Source organism: Ictidomys tridecemlineatus, chromosome 6, assembly GCF_052094955.1.
Source record: "Ictidomys tridecemlineatus isolate mIctTri1 chromosome 6, mIctTri1.hap1, whole genome shotgun sequence".
In the NCBI taxonomy this organism is placed as follows: domain Eukaryota; kingdom Metazoa; phylum Chordata; class Mammalia; order Rodentia; family Sciuridae; genus Ictidomys; species Ictidomys tridecemlineatus.
Genome location: NC_135482.1, coordinates 18,791,945 through 18,811,967, shown reverse-complemented (window position 1 = coordinate 18,811,967; position 20,023 = coordinate 18,791,945). Strand labels below are relative to the sequence as shown.

The following is a 20,023-nucleotide window of genomic DNA, read 5'->3' as shown; positions in this document are numbered from 1 at the left end:
GTAAGATAGTAGCACCCTGAGAGGAGTGGAAATTGCTTAGTGATTTCTTCCAGATCTTCAATCCTCCAGGAAAGTACATTTCTCCAAGTTTTATAGACTAGATTCCATACACATCAGTAAATCACAGCATCACCTGTGGTTACCAGAGTGTCCAGCAAGCATTCTGTAACTGGGGGAAGAAGGACACAGTCTCACTTCTTAGACTTATTACCATACTACTGTACCAGCTTCAGAACAACCTGGCAAGGTAGGTATTTCCCCCCACTTAACAAATGTAGAAACTGAGCCTCAGGAATTGCAGTGTACCCAGAAATACCTGTTAGTGAGTGGCAGGACCAGACTTGAAGATTGCATTTTACCACTGGCCTTAAATTCCTTATAGGATGTTTAGAGGGGACTGTATATGCTCTGCTTTGAATTTCAATATGTCACCAATCATTTCTCCAAAGGATAAAATGCCAATGGAATCAAGTAGATGAGCAAAATGTGAAAATGCAAAATTCAGGTGAGCCTCAGCTTTCTTCTTGTGGAGGACCAACTTTGAAGCCAAGTGCATTGATAAGAATCTAGACTCCATTCCTTATTCACTTTGTGACCTCAGCCAAAGCACCACACTTCTGTGTGCATTAGTTCCTCATCTGTGATAGCTTAGGATAAGAATAGTGCCTACCTCATAGGTAGTGTGAAGATGAAATGATTTAATATATGTAAAAGCTCTAAAACACTAATGCACAGTAGCACCGCGTGGCTTCTCCTGCCTTTACCACTTCTCTTTGCTCATTTCACTGTGATTTTTGTCATCCAAGAGGTTTGTCTGAGTTCCCAGTTGGAAGTTAATATCTCCTTTTCACCCCAGATTTTGAAGGTTTTGCTGTGTTCTTATAATAGCAGAGTTGTGAGAAAGTGATATCCAGGTGGTTACCTTAGGGAATACAGACCAGAGATGCAAGTGCCTACCTGTATTTTTCCCTTTATGCTCAGTGAATTAAAACACCAAGCATATTTATGCCTCGGGGCCTTTGCCTTTTACTTTTCTCTTATCCTGGAATGTTCTCTCCCTGTGTGATGAGACAGCCTTCTTCTAATTTCTGTTCAAATACCACCTTATCAAAAGGCCTATCCACACCACTCTATCTGCAGTGCCATCTCCTCCCCACTAGTACTATTTCCTTACCCTCTCTGTTCTTCAAAGCACACCATCAGGAATATTTTATGTCTGTTGACAGCCTGTCACCCCAACAGAGCTTGAGTTCTGGGACAGCAGGGGTTTGGTCTGCTTTGTTCAAAGCTGGATTCCCAGCACCCAGAACAGCCCCTGGCACATTGTAGGCTCTCAGTAAGGTTTGCGGGATTGATGAATGGGCAAGTGAGGTAATGCTACCTTACAACTTGTATGACAAGACACATGGTCATCTGCAAAGACCACTGTGATTTCCAGTTGTTTTGCCACCTACATAAGCTTGGTACAGGCTGAATGGTTTCAGCCCCTCCACCTGCCACCTCATTTCCAAAGAAACCATCCAGTTTCCAGGGAAAACCACCTGTACATCATTCTAAACACTGGATTTTTTTTTCTCATCTTTCTCACTTGGTCAATCCCATGTTTCTTCAAAATCTACCTCCAATAAACCTCAAATTTATTCATTTCTCCTCTTCTTTCTGCATCCACTGTTTCCTGTCACCATCTTGTCTCACCTGACCTACTGAGACAACTTTCTTGTTCATATTTTCACTCCTGTACTCCCTCTGAATCACTCTCCACAAAATAGTCAGCACACACTTCAAAAGTAAGTGATCCCTCCCATTCATGATTTTCTGTGAGACTTAGAAAATAAAATATTCTCTGCCTCATGATTCCTTGACTGGCAAGATCTGTTCCCAATTCTCCTCTCTAGCCATCTCTCAGGTAGCTCTCACTATACAATGTCCTGACTCCTTGGCCTTTTAGGTCCTGGTACAGTCTCTGAGCCTTTGTCTTTGCTGTCCCTTCTGTTTGGAATGCTTTTCACTCGGCTCCTCCCATGGCTAATACCATCTTGAATCTTTGTCTTTAGAGAGCAACCAGCCAGTCTGAAGCAAGGGCTCTCAAATGTAATTTTAAGCCATACATTCATGTGTTGCTTAATGTTTCTCTCTTGCTCTCTAGATTGTAAATTCTGTTTACCGTGGTATATTCAGTACCTAACAGAATCCCCGATGCACTGTAGTGAGCTAATGAATGTTTTGAGTGCTATTGAATGGATATAGGAAACTGTCATAAAGAATCTGTTAGGAAGCCCTGAGAATCCTGAAGGGTCTAGTGTAAGGAATTGGGGATTTATTCTCAGGGTTTCTTCTGGTTGAGGCTTGTAGCTAAAGATTAGTAAACCATTCCCAGATATTGGTCCCCTATTTTTCACCTTCCCAGGTTGTAAGTTGGATGAGTAAGAATGTTGTGCTCTTCCCATCACATAAACATGGTGTGGTCTCACCTGGACATAATGAGAACGAACATATTTTTAGGTGTTCTACAAGAACCTTACCTATGTTGTGCCATTTAATACCATTCAGCCAAATAGGTGTTGCTATCATTTCTCATTTTACAATTGAATACACTGAGGCATAGAGGGGTCAAATGGCTTATGAAGATCACAGGGGTTAACAAGAATATGAACTTGTATATGTGCTTTCCAACCTCAGAATTGGCATCTTAAATGGTGCCCGTACTACAGCCTGGCTCTGTACCAATACTTTCTTCCACATAATCCCAACGAGCCCTTTAAATACCACTTGTATCCCAGCCATACTTACTTTGTATCTCTGTCCCAGACTGCTGCAGACTCATTTATTAAACTACTGCATGATATCTTCTCATTGAAATTTTTAACATTTTCAAACTTGGGTTCATGATCGGCCTCCTTACCTCCGTTCCCAAACTCAGTCTCCCTCAATTTCCTGTTCTCAATGTATGGTTCCAAAAATCAGGAAACCACGAGTGTAAAATGTGATTTCATGATTCATACACACACACACACACACACACACACACACACACTATATATATATATATATAATCTTTTAATTGGTTTGATTTGCTTATGGTGTGCCATTTTTTCTCTTTTCAAATTATTGTCTTATCTAACCTTTCTTTATGAAATTGTTACATATCAAGGTGAGGACTGTGATTTATATAACTTTGTATTTCTAGCATGTAGCACATAGAAGGTGTCAATATATTCTTGTTGAATTAAAGAAAGAGGAAATATTTTGTTTCAGATAGTTTCCAAGCTATTTGTAAATTTCTCTACCCATTAGTCTTTGCATATTTTTTCCAAACTTCACTAAATTGTCATTTTTCTTTTCCCAGTGTTCTAACCTAAAGGACTTTTATTGCAGTATGTTAATGAAATAGCTTTGTGTTTCATAAAAGTGATTTTTATTTCTCTTCACTTTGGCACTTGCACACTTGGATTTATGTGGAAAGGGATTCTTAACAGCAAGAAAAGACCTATTTAGAAACAGCAGTGTAATCATTTAGCAGTAAAGAAAAAAATGATACATGGGCCATGTAATTAGTAATCATCTGTTTTACATTTATTTTTCAGGGCTGAAGTTCAGACAGTGTGCAGTAACAAGCAATAGACCATACCTTCTCAGTTCCTCCTTGAAATTTTTAGTATGAATAATAAGCTCCACACCTTAAATTTTTCCCACACACATGTAAAAAGGACACCCATACATGTATGTGCATGCATCCATGTGCACATGCCTACGTATGCACCTGCACACACACACACACACACACACACACACACACATACACACCCATAATGAATCATATCATTCAAGGGAATTCATTTAACTTTTTTTTTCTCAAGATTATAAAAATAAATTACTAGCCCCCAATCTAATCCCAGTTTGTGAGTAGCTTAAATTTGCTTTGTACTACAAGAGTGCCCTGTTTTTGTTGATTTGTTTTCTAAAATATGAAATTCTCTTAAGATTAGTTTATATAATCTGGTAATGGAACAATTCAGAGAATTTAAGCATTTAAAATGCATGTTTATAGACTTATCTCAGAAGTTATTAGATAAAACTCACAAATCCATCAAAAGACGTGATGTTACGGTTTGGATATAATGACCCTCAAAGTCATGTGTTTTGAAAGCTTGGTCCCCAATGCAGCAGTGTTCAGAGGTGGGCCTTTTGGGAAGTGATTGGAAGTGATTGGGCTCTGACCTCACAATGAACTCATCCATTGGTGGATTAATAGATTGATGACATTATTGGGAGGTAGTGAAACTTCCCAGTAGGTGGGACCTCCTTGGAGGAAGGAGGTCACTAGGGGTGTGCTCTGGAAGGAAAGATCTTGTCTGCAGCCTCTTCTCCCTCTGCATCCCAGCTGTCATGAGGTGAGAAGTTTTGCTCCACCAAACCCTTCTGCCATGGTGTTTCTTCTGTGGAGCCAGATGACCATGCACTGAAACTTGTGAGCCAAAAAAAATCTCTCTTCCCCCTCTGAATTGCTTTTCTCAGGTATTTGTCACTGTTACAAAAAGCTGACTAATGCATGTGGGTGTGGAATCATCTCTGTCTGGGACAAACATTCAGAGTGGCCACAAGCAAGTCATTTATCCTGTCTCTCTCTCCTCCTCTAAGACATTGAAGGAAAGCCTTCCTCACAACTTTGGGAATAAAGCAAGGCAACATGTGAAAGTGCTTTGACAATTACAAAGCACTATAAATAAGTAAAATGATGGCATAATTTTTGTCAATATTATTGAATAAGGCAAATGAAGTTCTTTATGTGAGGCTGAATAAATAAAAATAAAGTGTGCTTTTATGCAGAAAATAGGAGATCCCACGTTAGAATTTTAGTTGATACAGTATGTGTTCAAGATAATGAACTTGGCTTTTCCACACATGGAAATGTGACATTTAAAATGTCCCTTAAGTGGAATATTTTAATGTATTTTCTTTAATGTTTTCATACATTCTTGGAGAATGTCCAAAATGATAATTTTTTTCCACTAGAATGTTTATTTTCTGTAGAACTAGCAGTCACAGTAAATCCATGGAGAGATTATACTCTAAGAAGTCTATTCTGCTGTATATCCAGGTTTGTTTGCTTTCTTTTCAATCAGTCAGATTTTCAGTCAATCACATTCCTATGTTTTGTCTTCTTTTGTTACACAATTTTATTCTTTCAAAGCAAGATGAAAAAAAAACTTAAAGGAAATCTAGTGGGTTAGTCAGCTTTGTGTGGCTATGACAAAATATCTAAGATAATCAGCTTTAAAGAAGGAAGGGTTTATTTTGGTGCATGGTTTCAGCCCATGGAAAGTTGATTCTATTGCTTTTGAGCTTATGATGAGGCAGCACATCATGAGGGGGAGCAAGTGGGAGGGCAAAGCTGCTCCATGTCAGCCAGAAAGCAAAAGAGAGACAGGAAGGGCCAGCATCTCAGAGATCCCTTCAAGAACACAATGACCTAACTTTATTCCAATAGGCCCCATGCCCTAAGGGTTCCATTACCTCCCAACTTTGTCAAATGTTAGAGACAAAAACTTCAACACAGGAGCTTCTAAGGAATATTCCAGATCCAAATTCTAGACCTAGGTGAATTTAAAGAATTCTACCACCTTGATTAAAATTTCCAATTGAAGAAGCCACAAAAACAACTCTTTTTTGTTTGTTATTTAATGTAAACAATTTTGGGGAAATATATTTCTGTTTATTCTTCCTTTTGCCTTATAACTTTGAAAATTGTGTATTAGGTATTTTCCAAAGCCAAATGCTTCTTTTAAGCTAGGGGATCATTGGAGATCACCAAGGCATCAGTGGTGGTGTGTGCGCATGCATGTGTGTGTGTGTGTGTGTGTGTGTGTGTGTATTTATATGTTCTTTATGGGCGCTGAAGCCCATGAGCTCATTTGTGCCCCCTTGACCACTTAACTTGAAGCACCTGTGTAAGGAGAATTGAATGTAGTAATTTACTGAACAAAAAACCAGTTTTACAGAGACAAAGTACTTGGTTCAGTTGTTGCTGGCTTGTCCATTTTTGAGCAGATGCCTCATTCATCATAACCTGTTATGTTGGCTTCAGTGACAGTCACTTCTGTTTCACAGGACTCAACAGCATTCACCTGGGCCTGGTCTGATTGTTCACATCTTGCTAACCACATTCATGGATTACATACAAATATTGGTATATGTTTCTTCTGTATTAGGCACTGCGCTAGGATTGGAATTACAGACCATTTCTTGTCCTCAAAAGGGATGTATTCGTACACTACTTGTCCCAAGCTGAAAAGTAAAAACCTCATTTCAGCTTGAAGCCAGAAAGATTTTAGACCAATATCAGAGGGTGCCCACTACTACTATGGAGATGGGCAGTGGCTTTTCTACCCGTCGGAATTTCAGCATCACACTAGTCTCTAACACTGTAGTTGATACCAGTTTGATTTGCATAATATCTTGATTAGCTTGTATAAATTAAGTACTACATTTATAAACCCAGAAAGAAGAATATGAATTAAAATATTAGACATGAATTACAATTGCATATCATCTGCAGTTTAAAAAAAAAATCCTTGGAGTGCAGATTTGCGCCAGTGAGACCACAAAGTTGAACACCTATTTTTGTCAACTATTCAAAAAACAAAAAAAAAATGACAGTCCTAAATTATAAAAATTTAAGTGACCTTTATTCCAATAGGCCTCATGGTCTATATGGGAAAGATATGGAGAAATATGCAGCCACTTTAGTAATCTAAACTGGTTTGGCTCACTGTTGCCTCCTTCTCCTTCCACAATCCACCTCTTCCCCTGGTTGGTGGCACCAAAAAAGAAATTTCCTAATTGTTTCTTCATGTCCCTCCTGCCAGGGGCAGAGACCAAAACCTCTTGGATGGTTATCAGGGTATAAAGTCCTAGTTTACTTCCCTTTTCCAAATTGTGTGTTGATAAAAAGCCCCAAAGGAGGCAAACGCTTTGGGCCAAAGAGCAAAAGCCTCTTGCAAAAGCTTTGCCTAATCCGACTCCAGCCCAGATTCAAATCACACGTCTCACTGGTCCCTCCATCTCCACCTCCACTAACTTGACTTTCACTTGGATGATTGAGAGTTTTTCTCCTCTTGTTTTCTGTACAACTCTCCCTTATAAGTTATTCTCCATAAAGAAGCTCCAGTGATCTTTGAACACTTTAGAAACTCCCTGAGTTCTGAAAATATAGCCCAGTGGCCTAAGAAGTTCTGCCTGCTCTGTTTCTTCTCACTCTTCCATCCCCTTCTCTCCCTACCTCGTGCACCGCCGCCATGCTTCTTTCTTTTCTGCCCCTTGGACACTCTGAGCAATTCCCTGGCTCACTCTCTCAGCACCCAGAACATGTGTCTCATATTCCTTTAGGTCTCAGCTCACAGGTCACCTCCACAGAGAGGCCTTTCCTTGACTCCTTGTCCAAAGTGCTCTCCTCCCAATAACTCTTCCTCTCAGTCCTTTATCTTCAGAACCCCCATCTTTATCTGAATTTTTCTTTTAAACTTGACTTTTCCCATCGTCTTTTCTAATACTTTTTGTAGAATATAAATGCCTTCTGTCTGTCTCTCTTGTTCACAGCTGGGCCTCCAGTACCTGACACAGTGGGATATTTGTTGAATGAATATATGCTCATTTAAGGGGCTGACTCAAAGCTGAAGAATGCCCCAAATCATAAACTCCATTCAAGTTCATGTGTTCTGAGTTCTGACTCAATTTAAACTGTGGGAGATTTGGATATGCGTTTCAATTTAGATTCTTTTTTCTATTTCAGTCCTCTCTAATAAATAGTGACATTATCTTTGTGAAGTTGCATGCCCCATGGGAAGTTCTTGGAAGATATGCAGAACAAATGAATGTAAGGATGCCTTTCAGGTAGGTGTAAATGTATTTCCCCCCATTCCTGCTGCTGCACTGTACACCTAATATTCTCTTCTCTCAGAACAAATAAAACTGAAGTGCAGACTAGAAAGTTATTCAAGGAGAAAATCCTTCAAATGTTTAGGAAATACAAATAAGTTTTCATGGCCAGTAATGATTTCATGGCTTTTGGTGGCAATTTCTGGATAATTCAGTCCCTGGCAGGTGGATATTTCAAGTGCCTGTGATTAAAAAAAATATTTTCCAAGAGAAATTTTCATTTTAAAAGTGCTACTTCTGGGATTCCTATGAATTGCTGCTTTAAACAGCCAGACTTAGGCAATGCTCCTTACTGACTAGTCCCTTCCAGAAAAACATTAAAATCTGCTTCCAGATAAACAAGGTCAAGGAATTTCATGAAAATGTGATCTATTTTTTAAAAATAACCTACTTTTAAATTTAAGACATCATAAATACTGTGCAAACACAAGTGTGGATATTTGTTCCAAGGGAAATAGAATATACTTTATGTGGATTGCAGAGGTATTTGAGAGGATTATTTACCTTCATCTCACAGTGAATATCATTACTTTCCCTATGGATTAAGAAAAAATTGATTTTCATTTGATAGATGGAAATAAAATAAGATATTAAACCTGAAATTTTAAAAGCCAAGATATGTGTGTACCAGTGAGGGGATTCAGAATGGAATCTGCTAAACGAGGAAGAGCAATTCAGTACCAAGGACAGTTCCAGCATTGCGTTAAGTACTTTGGGTTGCGTTTTGTCAATAAATCCAAGTCATGTACAGGAATTAGGCAAACTGGTACAAGTTTTACAAATAGCTCTTAATGGATCATGGAAAGTTATGGAGACAAAGAATCAGTTATATTCACAGAGACAGAGAGAAACTAAAGAAATGTTGAGAGAAGAACAATTTCCATTTATAGGCCTGTAATGCATCTCCCAGATGCATCTTATTCTCATTGTTTATTAGTCTTTATGTCCTAATATCAAGTAAGAATAAAGACTGGGACTAGCATCTGTTTTCCTGGAGGCAAAATTTTCAAAATAGATAGACATAGTTTTGATCTTATGATTTATTTTTCTATTTAAAGTGTTAAAAAGGAAATCTTTACACTCAAAAAAGTTTTTTAAAAATCATACATGCACTGAGAAAAAAAATTTAAAACTTCTATACTAAAATAGTTAAATACAGTTATTTATCAATGGTATCATAACTATCTAATATGGATTAATACCATATTAGCTGAAGAGCCAAAAGGGGAAAAAACTGCAACAAAATAAGCTTACAGAAATTGAAACGCCTTCCTCAGTCTAAATTTCACAAGACCTTCTGCCAAACACTCCTGTAATGAAGAATGTAAAAAAAATGAAAACTTGAGCAATGTTTGTGCAAAGCAACCCTTAGTACCACAAGGATTCACATCTGAAAGGACTGGCTCATCATAGGAACAATTTCTGCATGCCCATTAGGTAGCAGAAAAGTGCCACCTCTAAGCAGCATGAATACCTTTCTGAAACAGCATTAAGAGAATATTATCCAAGCAAACAAACTGAAAATGAATGCAAATAATAATTTTCTTGTAGATGTCAGGATTCCTGAAGAAAAACAATGTTAGAAAAAAATATTGTTAATGTGTGTGGCACTAATTGGCCTCATTAACACTGATGTGATTTTACTTAAGCAAAGCTTCATTTGTTACAATCTGATGCATTTAAAATTTCTGCTATTATCTTGTCCATGGTTTCAAATATGTAACTCTAGCCTAAGGAGATAATTGCATTTCCAAAGGAGGAATTTTCCTGCTGTATTTCAATAAAATATACAAACATCAATTTGACATAATTTTAGTGTCCCAGAGAATTGTATTTGTTTTTATTATTTTCTGAGGACTATAATTCTGAATCTCAGGTTAGATATTTTACCCAACAATGTTTAAAAAGAAATTGAAGAATTGGCTTCTTAGGGGAAATTGCCAATAATACCTGCTTCTTAAATACTTATGTCTATGGATATAGCTTAAAAATGTTAATAAACTTTATTTTCAGAGCACTTACAGGTTTACAGTATATTGAGCATACAATGTAGAACATATCCATATAAACCTCCTCACCTCACAATTTCCTTATAATCATCTTATATTCGTGTAGTATATTTGTTACAATTAATGGACCAATGCTGATTCCTAATTATTAACTGAAGTCCATAGTTTGTTTAAGGTTCACTCATTTGTTACAGTTCTTTGGGTTTTGATACATGCATACCACCATGTAGCTCCCATTACAATATAACAAGGCAAACAATGTCCTAAAAATCTCCTGAACTTCATCTATTCCTTCCTTCATCCTTGGCCCAAACCCGTGGCAACCACTGATCCTTTTATTGTCCCTATAGTTATTGTCACAACTATGACAAATGTTTTATAACATATAAATTTCCCCTCTTCCAAAATTGAAAAAGCTCAGTTATAGTTCAGAATACATATAAGCCACAACAGTTTCATTACTGCTTCATCAATTGAAGCCTGAAATATTGAAAAGAAATTTTACTGTAATAACACATCTAACACATATATTCTTCTCTACAACCACAATGATTGTTTTTAAGATTTAAAAAAAATGTAAATATACAGCAACATAAGAGATCCTTACTAAATCTGATTTTTAAAATTGTTTTTATAGAATCTCTTGGTTTTATCTGCTCAATTCACCTTTAACAAGAGCCAGGGGTCAGTCAGTATGCCCCAGGTGGTTTTATTTTCAAGTGTGTGTTGATTCTGATAAATTAGTGTCCTTCTCATACTGGTTGTGAAATATATATTTCTCGTATTACCCCAATCTAAATCATGAGTAAAGTGTTCTATAAACTTAAAAGCTATACCAACATGGATTTAATACAACAGTGTGCCCATTAAATTATGTATCCATCTCTGTGTTTCCCCAGAAAAAAAAGCTGATCTCAGCCAAATCTGTGCAAATAGCATCTGTTCCAAATCATCTCTGTGCACATGTTTTGTAGGGAAAAGGCAACCATAAAATAATTATAGTAATAAGGAAAGGGAGAAGGAGCAATGAAAGTGCCTCTTAAGATTTCATAACTCAAAAACGCATGCCCCATGTTCCTACTACATTTCTCACTGTTAATCTCTTTTTAGTTTTTTCTTCTTCACCTCTTACAGGCTTCTATCTTCAATCTCCTTTCCTTCCTTGCTAGTTCAAACTGTAACTGACGATGGGTTTTCTTCTCGACTGGCTTCATTTTTGCTGTTCTTCCAGGAGAAAAATCTATTACCTGCCCCGCCGGTACAAGTTCATGAGCAGGTTAGTAGCATGTTCTGTCATGATGGGTGTTTGTCTGTCTGCTGGCCTGTGTACTCCAACAATGACAAGGAGCTACAAGCCTAGAAAGATGTCACATGGGAATATACTGCCATGCATGGTCCAAAAACAGCTTTTTGGGGTTAGACACCCCTCCACACATACAAAGATGACAATGTCCCCCTCTCAGAGGCTTCTCCATGACCCCTTCACACTTGAGAGGATGCAGTTCATCCATAGGTGTGTTGTGCTGCTTTTTAAGCCCATTTTGTTGGACAAATTGCAAAAAAAAAAAAAAATCCCAGTTATTTAGAGCATCTTTGGCCTGGAAGTTTTTTATTTTTTGTATTTTGTTTTCATATAAATCCCTCCCTCCCAGAAAGCTTCAAGTATAGATAGTCACCTTTTTACAAAGCTAATGGCTGCTCCCCCCACCCCCCAAAAGGGTGAGGTCCTTCCCTGTTAGTATCATTGTTTTAATAAAATATGCAAATGTATAACCTTACTTGGGAACTTGGGAGCTCTTCTAACCCTCTCTATTGGAGAGAGAGAGAGAGAATATGAACATGAACTGAATAAAGATTTAATTTATGGTACTTTGTATCCTACTCAAGTTTGTTTTTCTTTGTTTTATGAGAGGCCAAGGAAAAAAGGAACAATATTGTCCCTTAATTGGATTTCATGGTGATCATTGGTAAATTTAATTTAAAAAAATCTTAATTGCCCTTATATTTCTATTCACCCTGAGTTGAGTTGATGATTAACCCAGGGATTCATAGAATTTCTCTGAAAATTCTATGGTTAGTTCAGTTCTGTGAGATCTGGGATTCAGGTTCACTCCATGCATATGCTATGCAGAGTGGTAAGTAAAAGAGTAATTGATGTGGTTTTGTGGTTTTCTCAGGGCACATGTACTCAGTGTGGTATGGTGTAAGAATTAACATTTTTTTAAAAAAACAACCTCAAATGTTGTAGTTTCTAGAAATTTTCCTATGCAACAATCTTATTAGCAGTTCTTCTTTCATTAGGCAGTAGACATGCATTTGTATTTACCACAGTTCAGATTAGTGCCTTTTCATATAATGATATTCTGTAACAACCTGGTACAAAGTTCTCAAACTTCAACTAGCATCAGAATCACCTATTAAAACACAAATTTTGAGCCCCCAGACCACCCCAAGTTCCTGATTCTGTAGGTCTGTGGTGGGACCAAAGAATTTTTCTAACAGGTTCCTAGCTGAGGCTAAAGCTGCTGATCCTGGACCATGTTTTGAAAACCTCTGATCCACATGACACATTAATCTGTACATTCCCATTAAATTAAGGGTTTGACTAACTGTAGATGGTGGGAATGAAAACCCAAATCAAATAACACCTGGAAGAAACACAAGGTGAACAGAAGTTTCTCCCAACTCTGAGAGCACAATGGAAATATCAAGTCCAGCAGATATTGTTTCAGTCTGTTGATGAAATCTATTCCAAATTCTGAAAGGAATGGAGGGTGGGCCTTACCCTGGTCCAAGTACGCCAAGTAACCTTTACTCAGTAGAGTCAGTATGTGTGGGACAGATCACCTCCTCTGGGATCATAAAACCTACATTAGCACTGTATGGCCTTGGGCAAGTTACTTCACATCTCTGAGCCTGTTTCCACACTTATAAAATGATTTCTACCCTATAGGGTTAATATGAGGTTTGATGCCTAGCATATAGTAGTTGGTATCTATTAGTGATTATTATTTAGAATATTCATAAGAATGATCTTGCGTCTTTGAATACCTCCTATTCCCTTTCTGCTTCTGAATTATTATCCATCTAGGCTGTTTCTCCTTTCTTCTGTCCTGTGACTAGTCTACTAACTCTCTGGAAATTTCTGATTTTATGTGCCACATAGTCATTTGTATTCCATTTATATTCCATATACTCTCCATTTATATTTTCTATACAGGCTCCACTATTTGCACAGTCATACAATTTAAACCTCAGGGTCACTCTAGATGTTCTACCCCCACCCCTCACTCAATCAGCCTCTCAGGTTCTGTATATGCTGTCCCAAGAAAACTTCTCAAATCCATTCATCACCCTTCATTCCCACTACCATTGCCTATTTCACATTGATTTATATTCCTGCTTCTGTTCTGACCCTCTTCCAAACTGTAGTCATCTTCCTCAAGTAGCAAATCTGATCTAATCTCATGGTGGTTGCTCTACAGTAATGAAAATAAACTGAAAAGACTTACTTAAACACAGCACTTGATAAATTGCCTTCACCCATAGTTTCCTTCCCACCACTCTTAACTACTCATAGTTTCCAAAGATATTATGCTTACTAGGGTTTACATATCTTTGCTTATATGGTGCTTCTTGGTAGCCCTTTCCCAACTTGTTCACTAAAGTAGCATCTACTCTGTCCTCAAAACTCTGTCTATGCATTTGGGATTTTTAACCAGAGTATATGATCCCTCTTTTCTGTTGTCCCATTGGCACCCAATGTTCCCATCACCACCTTGTGCTGTACTCTATGATGTGGAATCCATCTCCCCATTTAGATGGTTTTTAAAGGCAAGGATGGTCATTCAATTCTATATTTTCTGTACCTCAAATGTAGTAGGTGGAGTGAATGAATTCATGAATCTCCATATGCATGCATGAGAAATGGAGTAGAGAGAAAAGAAATCATAAAAGAAGCATAGAAAAACCACATCTGCCTAAAGTGTCAGATACACTTAGAACGGAAACATTTGCCTAAACAATGAGAGAGGGATGAATAGAAAATGAGTGCTTGAAAGGAAATGGTGATAACAAGAAACAGAATCTCGAAGTTTTATGGAATGTCAATGTCTTCAAGCCCAGTCACTCATCAGTCCATGTTTGAACATCTCTGGAGATGGGGATTCTCCTAGCCATCCACGAGCAGTTCTGAGAGTCAGAAAGTTCTTCCTTAAACAAAGCCACAATTTTTCTCTCTCTGGCTTTTCTTCTCTTTGATCATAGTTCTGTCAAAACTGGAGACAAAAATTAGTCTACAGAGCAAAAAATGCAAAAGATGTGAGTGAGATTGTAACATTATAGGCAAAAGATTTTAGCACTTAGCCAGCGTTGAAACATTGAAAGTTGGGAAGAAGGGGGTTTTCACAGTTAAGTGATTATGAAAATATTCTTGAAGGTAACATAAGAATGAAAATCCATTAGAAATGGAGATGTGGTAAGGAAGATGGTGATTTTTTCTTTTAGTAATTCTGCATTATAACTCACAGAAGGTCTTTGATGTGCTCGTGTCCTGGAGGCCATTGGAACTGATGGCAAAGCAAGAAGAATCTAATTTGGAAATCAGTGGCATTGAAGTCACGACCTTAGCCAGAGGAGGGTATGGAATTTCCTGGTAATGGATATAAAGAATGAAGAAGACTAATAGCAATTCCTTGGCAAGACTATGTTAAGGGAACCAGAGGAGAGAGGAGGTTGAGAAAGAACAATTTGAGAATAGTAGGAGAACAAAGAATGGGCAGTATCAAAGGCACTAGGAATGAGTTTCCATAAGGAAGTGCAGTCTTCAGCTTCTGAATGATGAGAGCTGAGATTCTACTAGGGAAATTTAGAAAATGTTGATTATCTCCATGATAGCTGTCTCCATAGAGGTTTTTCTCATTGTGCGTCAGGATTATAAGAGGACTTTTAAAAACAGATCACTGGATCCATATCCAGAATTTATGATTCAATAGATTTAAAGTATAGGTTGATAATTTGCATTTCTACCCAGATCTCAACTGATGCAGATGTCACCAGGACCACAATTTGCAAACCATGACCGTAGAGTGGAAGGTATGGGAAACCTCTTTACAGCTGATAGGGAAAGAAGGAGGACCCGATGCATCAGAGGTAGTGAGGGTTCATTCCAACTTAATAAGTTTTATGATAGAAGAAGAAATAGGGGACATGATTTGGAATGGAACCAAGAGGAGGGAAGCAGAGCAGAACATGAGCACATGACCATTCATTCTCCACGTGAGCAGAGGAGACGTCTTATATGAATAAAAACGTGGGAAGTCCTTGTTTTCAGAGCTGGAAGAATAGCTTACTAAACCTCTTCTTTAGCCTGAGAAAGTAGATGCTCATTCAAGTGCATAAATCACAATTGTGGGAGAATTCAGGCATTGGAGGACACTGGAAGACTGTGTGACAAATAAAGGAAAACCACATCCCAACAACGGTGATATGACATGTTGATCTAGAATGGCCTCTTCAAAAGGCTCCATTGCTTGCCATATAGCACTAAGTTAGGAACCCCACTGAACTGATGTGACTTTCTGAAGCCCAAAGTCTTGTGTAAATTTTAAAATGTAGTTAAGTAGAAAATTTTGCTTCAATTTTAAATGTAGGCTTTGTCCCAGAACTGACTAACTGAGATGATAAAGAGGATCCGTCCCTTTTTGCTAGCTCTGGTATTCCAAGTTGAAGGGCACATCTCTGACTCTGATCTTGATACCACCCCAGCAATGAAAGACTTGACATCTAGCATTCTCAATCTCTCCCATCATACCAAATATGGATGTTTAATTTTAGCTTTTAATTTCATCTATGTTAAATTATATTTAATTTTATAATTCCATAAAAGCATCCCTGAAACAAATCTATCTACTTTAAAGATAAGATAAGATAAATTAATTAAAAATTCTGAAGTTTCTAAACAGGCAGAGAAATAAAATGTCGTCGTCGTCTTCTTTTTTTTTTTTTCCAGTATCTTCATTTCAGAATGTCACCTGACTTCCCAAAGCACATTCAAATATTTCAGACTTGTATTTTTGGAATACAAATTCTTCTTATTCATCTAGTTCATCTATTAAATAATGCTTTGGATCTTGTCTTTGCGATGCTTATAGGCATTATAAATTAACTATCCAGTAAAGAAGGAGGATTTATCATCCTCCTTCTGCCTTTTTTTCCCACCACAAAATAGTACAAATGCAGTCCGTAGAAGATGTGATTATAGAGCAAAATCTGATTACTGTGGGCGGTTTACCACTAAAGTCTCATTTCTACTCCCTGCTTTCCCCTCCGCCCACCACTGCCAGACTTCTAACCTTTATGATACTTGACAGAGTGAATGCCAGGCCCTATTGCATTGTAAATTCAGTGCATCACAATCACAGCAGGTGAGCATAAAAGCAAAATGACAAAATGGCTTGTATTTTTCCATTCCCATTTTTTTTTAAAAATTAATATATGTAAGTTGTTCCAAGTCTTTGGACTCTTGCAAGGTATTTGAGCTATGCCCCAAATTATAGTCCTGTGGCCTAAAAGAATCTTATTAACTTGCAAAGATCTCTAACTCCTATCCAGGGAGAAGCTATAAATGTGGTGAACTTTGCTCTAAGAAAAAAAAAGAAAGAAAGAAAGAAATTCAAGCCTTCTGTTTTCTGTTATCAGTCCAGGAAGGGGGCTTCATTTATTGCCATGTAGGGGTGTGTGCTGCCTCCATTAAACACACACACACACACACACACACACACACACACACACAACAACAACATCAAAATTTTATCTGTAGTTTCTCTCTAGACATACCATTTCTGAAAATGTTATTTGTTAGAAAAATGAGACTAATCTGGTCTGGGGAAAAAATAGGTGTATGTATTTATTTATTTTGGTACCAAGGACTGAATGAATACAAGGATGCCTAACCACTGAACCACATCCCCAGCCCTGTTTTATTTGTTTATTTTGAGAAAGGGCTTAAGTTGCTTAGGGCCTCACTAAATTGCTGAAGCTGGCTTTCAACTTGCGATCCTCCTGCCTCAGCCTCCAGCCAGCTGGGTTTACAGGCATATGCCACCATGCCTGGCAATGTGTACTTTAAACATGTCTTTAAAGTACACGTTTCCTTTCATTCAGTATGATCAAGTTTCCTTTTTTGGTACAGCGGATTAAACCCAGGGGACCTTATCCACTTAGCCACACCCCCACCCTCAGCTCTTTTTTATATTTTATTTTTAGATAGGATCTCACTAAGTTGTTTAGGGTCTTGCTAAATTACTGAGGCTGGCTTTGAACTTGATCCTCCTGCCTCAGCCTCCCAAGCTGCTAGTATTACAAGTGTATGCCACCACGCCCAGCCATGATCAAGTTTTCATGAGGGCAAACTCCACCTTGGATTTTAGAGTTCAAGGGAAAAGATTCTTTTCATCTTCCTTAGGGTACATCTGCAGTATCTGAGTTGGGACTCTGCATATGGAGTCTTTGCATATAATTTATAAAGGTCCACTGACAGGTCAGCATGTTAGGAAGAAGGCCCTGTGCATAGGGCCTTTTTTCTAATCATCACCATTCATAAGGTGGATATGATTATCTTCCCTTTACAGCTGAGAAAACCAGGTCAAAAGGGTTAAGCAGACGCTTCCTAAGATGCACCTTGGGAAGCCAGGCAGCGGCGGCAAGCCTACCCATGTGCTAGTACTGCATTGCCAGGCCTCTCCAGCTGCTTTTCCAAGAACCTCACCAGCCATGAACCAGCATTGAAAGAGGTACCCAAGCTCAGTCTCAGTACAACCTTCTATGTAAAAGTCCAGATATTAACCTGATAAGTCAAGGCCAGAAATGCCCAAGTGGACAGATAATCCTCTCTTTATTGATTTGCCTGTGCAGTCTGTAAGAGGGTTTTTGCTCAGTAAATGGAAATGGAATAAATTGACAATACATCCAACCAAAATCAATGTGAAATCATTAATCCAATGTGTTCTCTTTTCTTTCCTCTGTCCATGGAGACTTGAGGAAGTTAAATTTCACTCTAACACTAAAGAGACAAACGGGATGATTTCTGATTAGTTTAGTTCCCAACTTTAACCCATCAGAAAAAATTTTCAAGATTGCCCATTTAGGGATGTTTATTAGAAGCAACCCGATATCAGTGACCTCAGTATTACAAGGGATAATCATAGCTTTTGAATTTCTGTTAGGAAGAGAATTCTACATAAAAGTTTTCTGTCATTATCATCATCTTTTTTTTTTTTCATCCAGGAAAGCACTACTTCATTGAGCCCTTTATACATCTAATGCCTTGTGCAAATACTTGATATTATTTTGTTTAGTCCTCACTCTTCCTAATGTGATGGGCTCTGTCAGCTCAGAGAGGTTTAGTTACTGGCCCAACCTCTCACACTTCGCAAGCTGTACAACTGGGCTGAAGCTGCTCCCAGCTGACTCCAGAACCCACCGCTGTATAATGGAAAGTTTTCTGTCCACTGTTGTTTCTTTAAAATGATGCAACCAAAATCCTGCCCAAGTCACCAACAGCAAGGAATATGGAGAGAGCATATTATTGATCATCAATTTAGAGATGATGACACTGAGGCTTGTCCCGGGTCACACTCGTGTACAGTAGTGGAATTGAGAATCCAGCCTGAGCCTCCTGCTTCCCAGCCCAGTGGCTCTTGCATGGTGTGCTTCTCCTTTGCATGGCTGAAGGAGGTCCTTGGCGATGTCAGTCCTCAGCAGTGTCTCAGTGTGGCGGTTTGGAAATGGAAATGTGTTTGTGAAGAGCAGCCCAGGGCAGCATCACATATCTTGTCCCTACCACAGAGAAAAAGACTCCCACTCTCAGAGTTCTCTACCTGCAAGGTGGGAACAGTAGCCTGTGGAATGGCAGCCTTGGTACCTCCAGAGCCCAGCTCACCATGGCCAGGCCTCAAGGAGAGGGTCACACCAAGACTATTATTCAGAGGTGTATCAGTGTCCATTGCTGTCCTAACACATTACCACAAATTTAACTGCCTAAAACAACACAAATTTATTATCACAGTTCTGTAATTCAGAAGTCCTGTGGAGGAGGGCTCAACTGATTTCTCTGTTCAGGGTTTCCCCAAGCTAACACCAGGGTATGAGGCAATCTGAGCTCTTATTTGGAAACTTATTTTGGAAGAGAATCTGCTTCCAGGCTTATTCAGGTGGCTGACACAATTCTAGTTTGCATAATTATAGGACTAAAGTCTGTTCCTTTGCTGGCTGTTGCCTGAAAGACATTCTTAGCTTCCAGAGACTACCTGCATTCTCAAGCTGTGAAACTTTTCATTTTCTAAGACAGCCATGGCATATCAAACCCTTCTTATACCTTGATATTCTCTGACTTCTCCTTCCTCCACATGTAACCTGCCTCCCACAAGAGAATAGTCTCTGCTTTGAAAGGACTGATGTGGTTAAACTGGGTTCATCTGAGGGATTCAGGATGTTCTTTCTACCTTAGTCTGGAACCTTGTTTATATCTTCAAAGTCCCTTGTGCCATGAAACCTAACATATTCACAAGTTCTGGGGATTAGAGTGTAGGCATCTTTGGGGAGCAATCCTGCCAACCAGAAGAAATTAACTACTGAACATGTTTGAGTGTTTGTTTCCATCATTGTGAAAAGCCCAGAGCATCAGCAGGCAAGGGGGATGAAACCTGGAGGGTCCATGCTTTGTACCACCTTTGTTCAGGCTCCCCAGTGAAGGCCAGTCCGTCTTCACCACCTTGCAAGCCCAGCCAGTATCTTGGGAGTTTTATTTTTAAGATGTTCTTTTGCATATCTTTATTCCACTATCATGTTTTTAAAAATCCAGTTCTTTTGCTTTCTATCACTTTCCCCTTCTTTCTCTGGGGTCCTCGAGAGATCACTAGTAATGCTTGCTATCCGCCTCACAGTTTCTCCAAAGCATTTCACACACACCATCTTTTATGAGCCCCTTAATCATCCTGGAGGATCAGTAAGATAATGATGATAATGATGACTATTATTACTGTCAGCCTATTTTATAACCCTGGAAAACAAGGCTCAGA

At 38.5% G+C, this 20,023-nt stretch overlaps 1 protein-coding gene across 5 annotated transcripts in view; it reads left to right on the top strand.

The window, feature by feature from the left end:
- Positions 1 to 20,023, top strand: part of Ano4 (anoctamin 4) — a 384,018-nt gene that overhangs the window by 246,472 nt on the left and 117,523 nt on the right. For all 5 annotated transcript variants that reach the window (XM_078052935.1, XM_021724481.3, XM_040279417.2 and 2 more), the window contains 2 exons: positions 7,790 to 7,890; positions 11,176 to 11,220. In XM_078052935.1, coding sequence (XP_077909061.1) covers positions 7,790 to 7,890; positions 11,176 to 11,220 — 146 coding nt within the window. The remainder of the gene's footprint in view (positions 1 to 7,789; positions 7,891 to 11,175; positions 11,221 to 20,023) is intronic.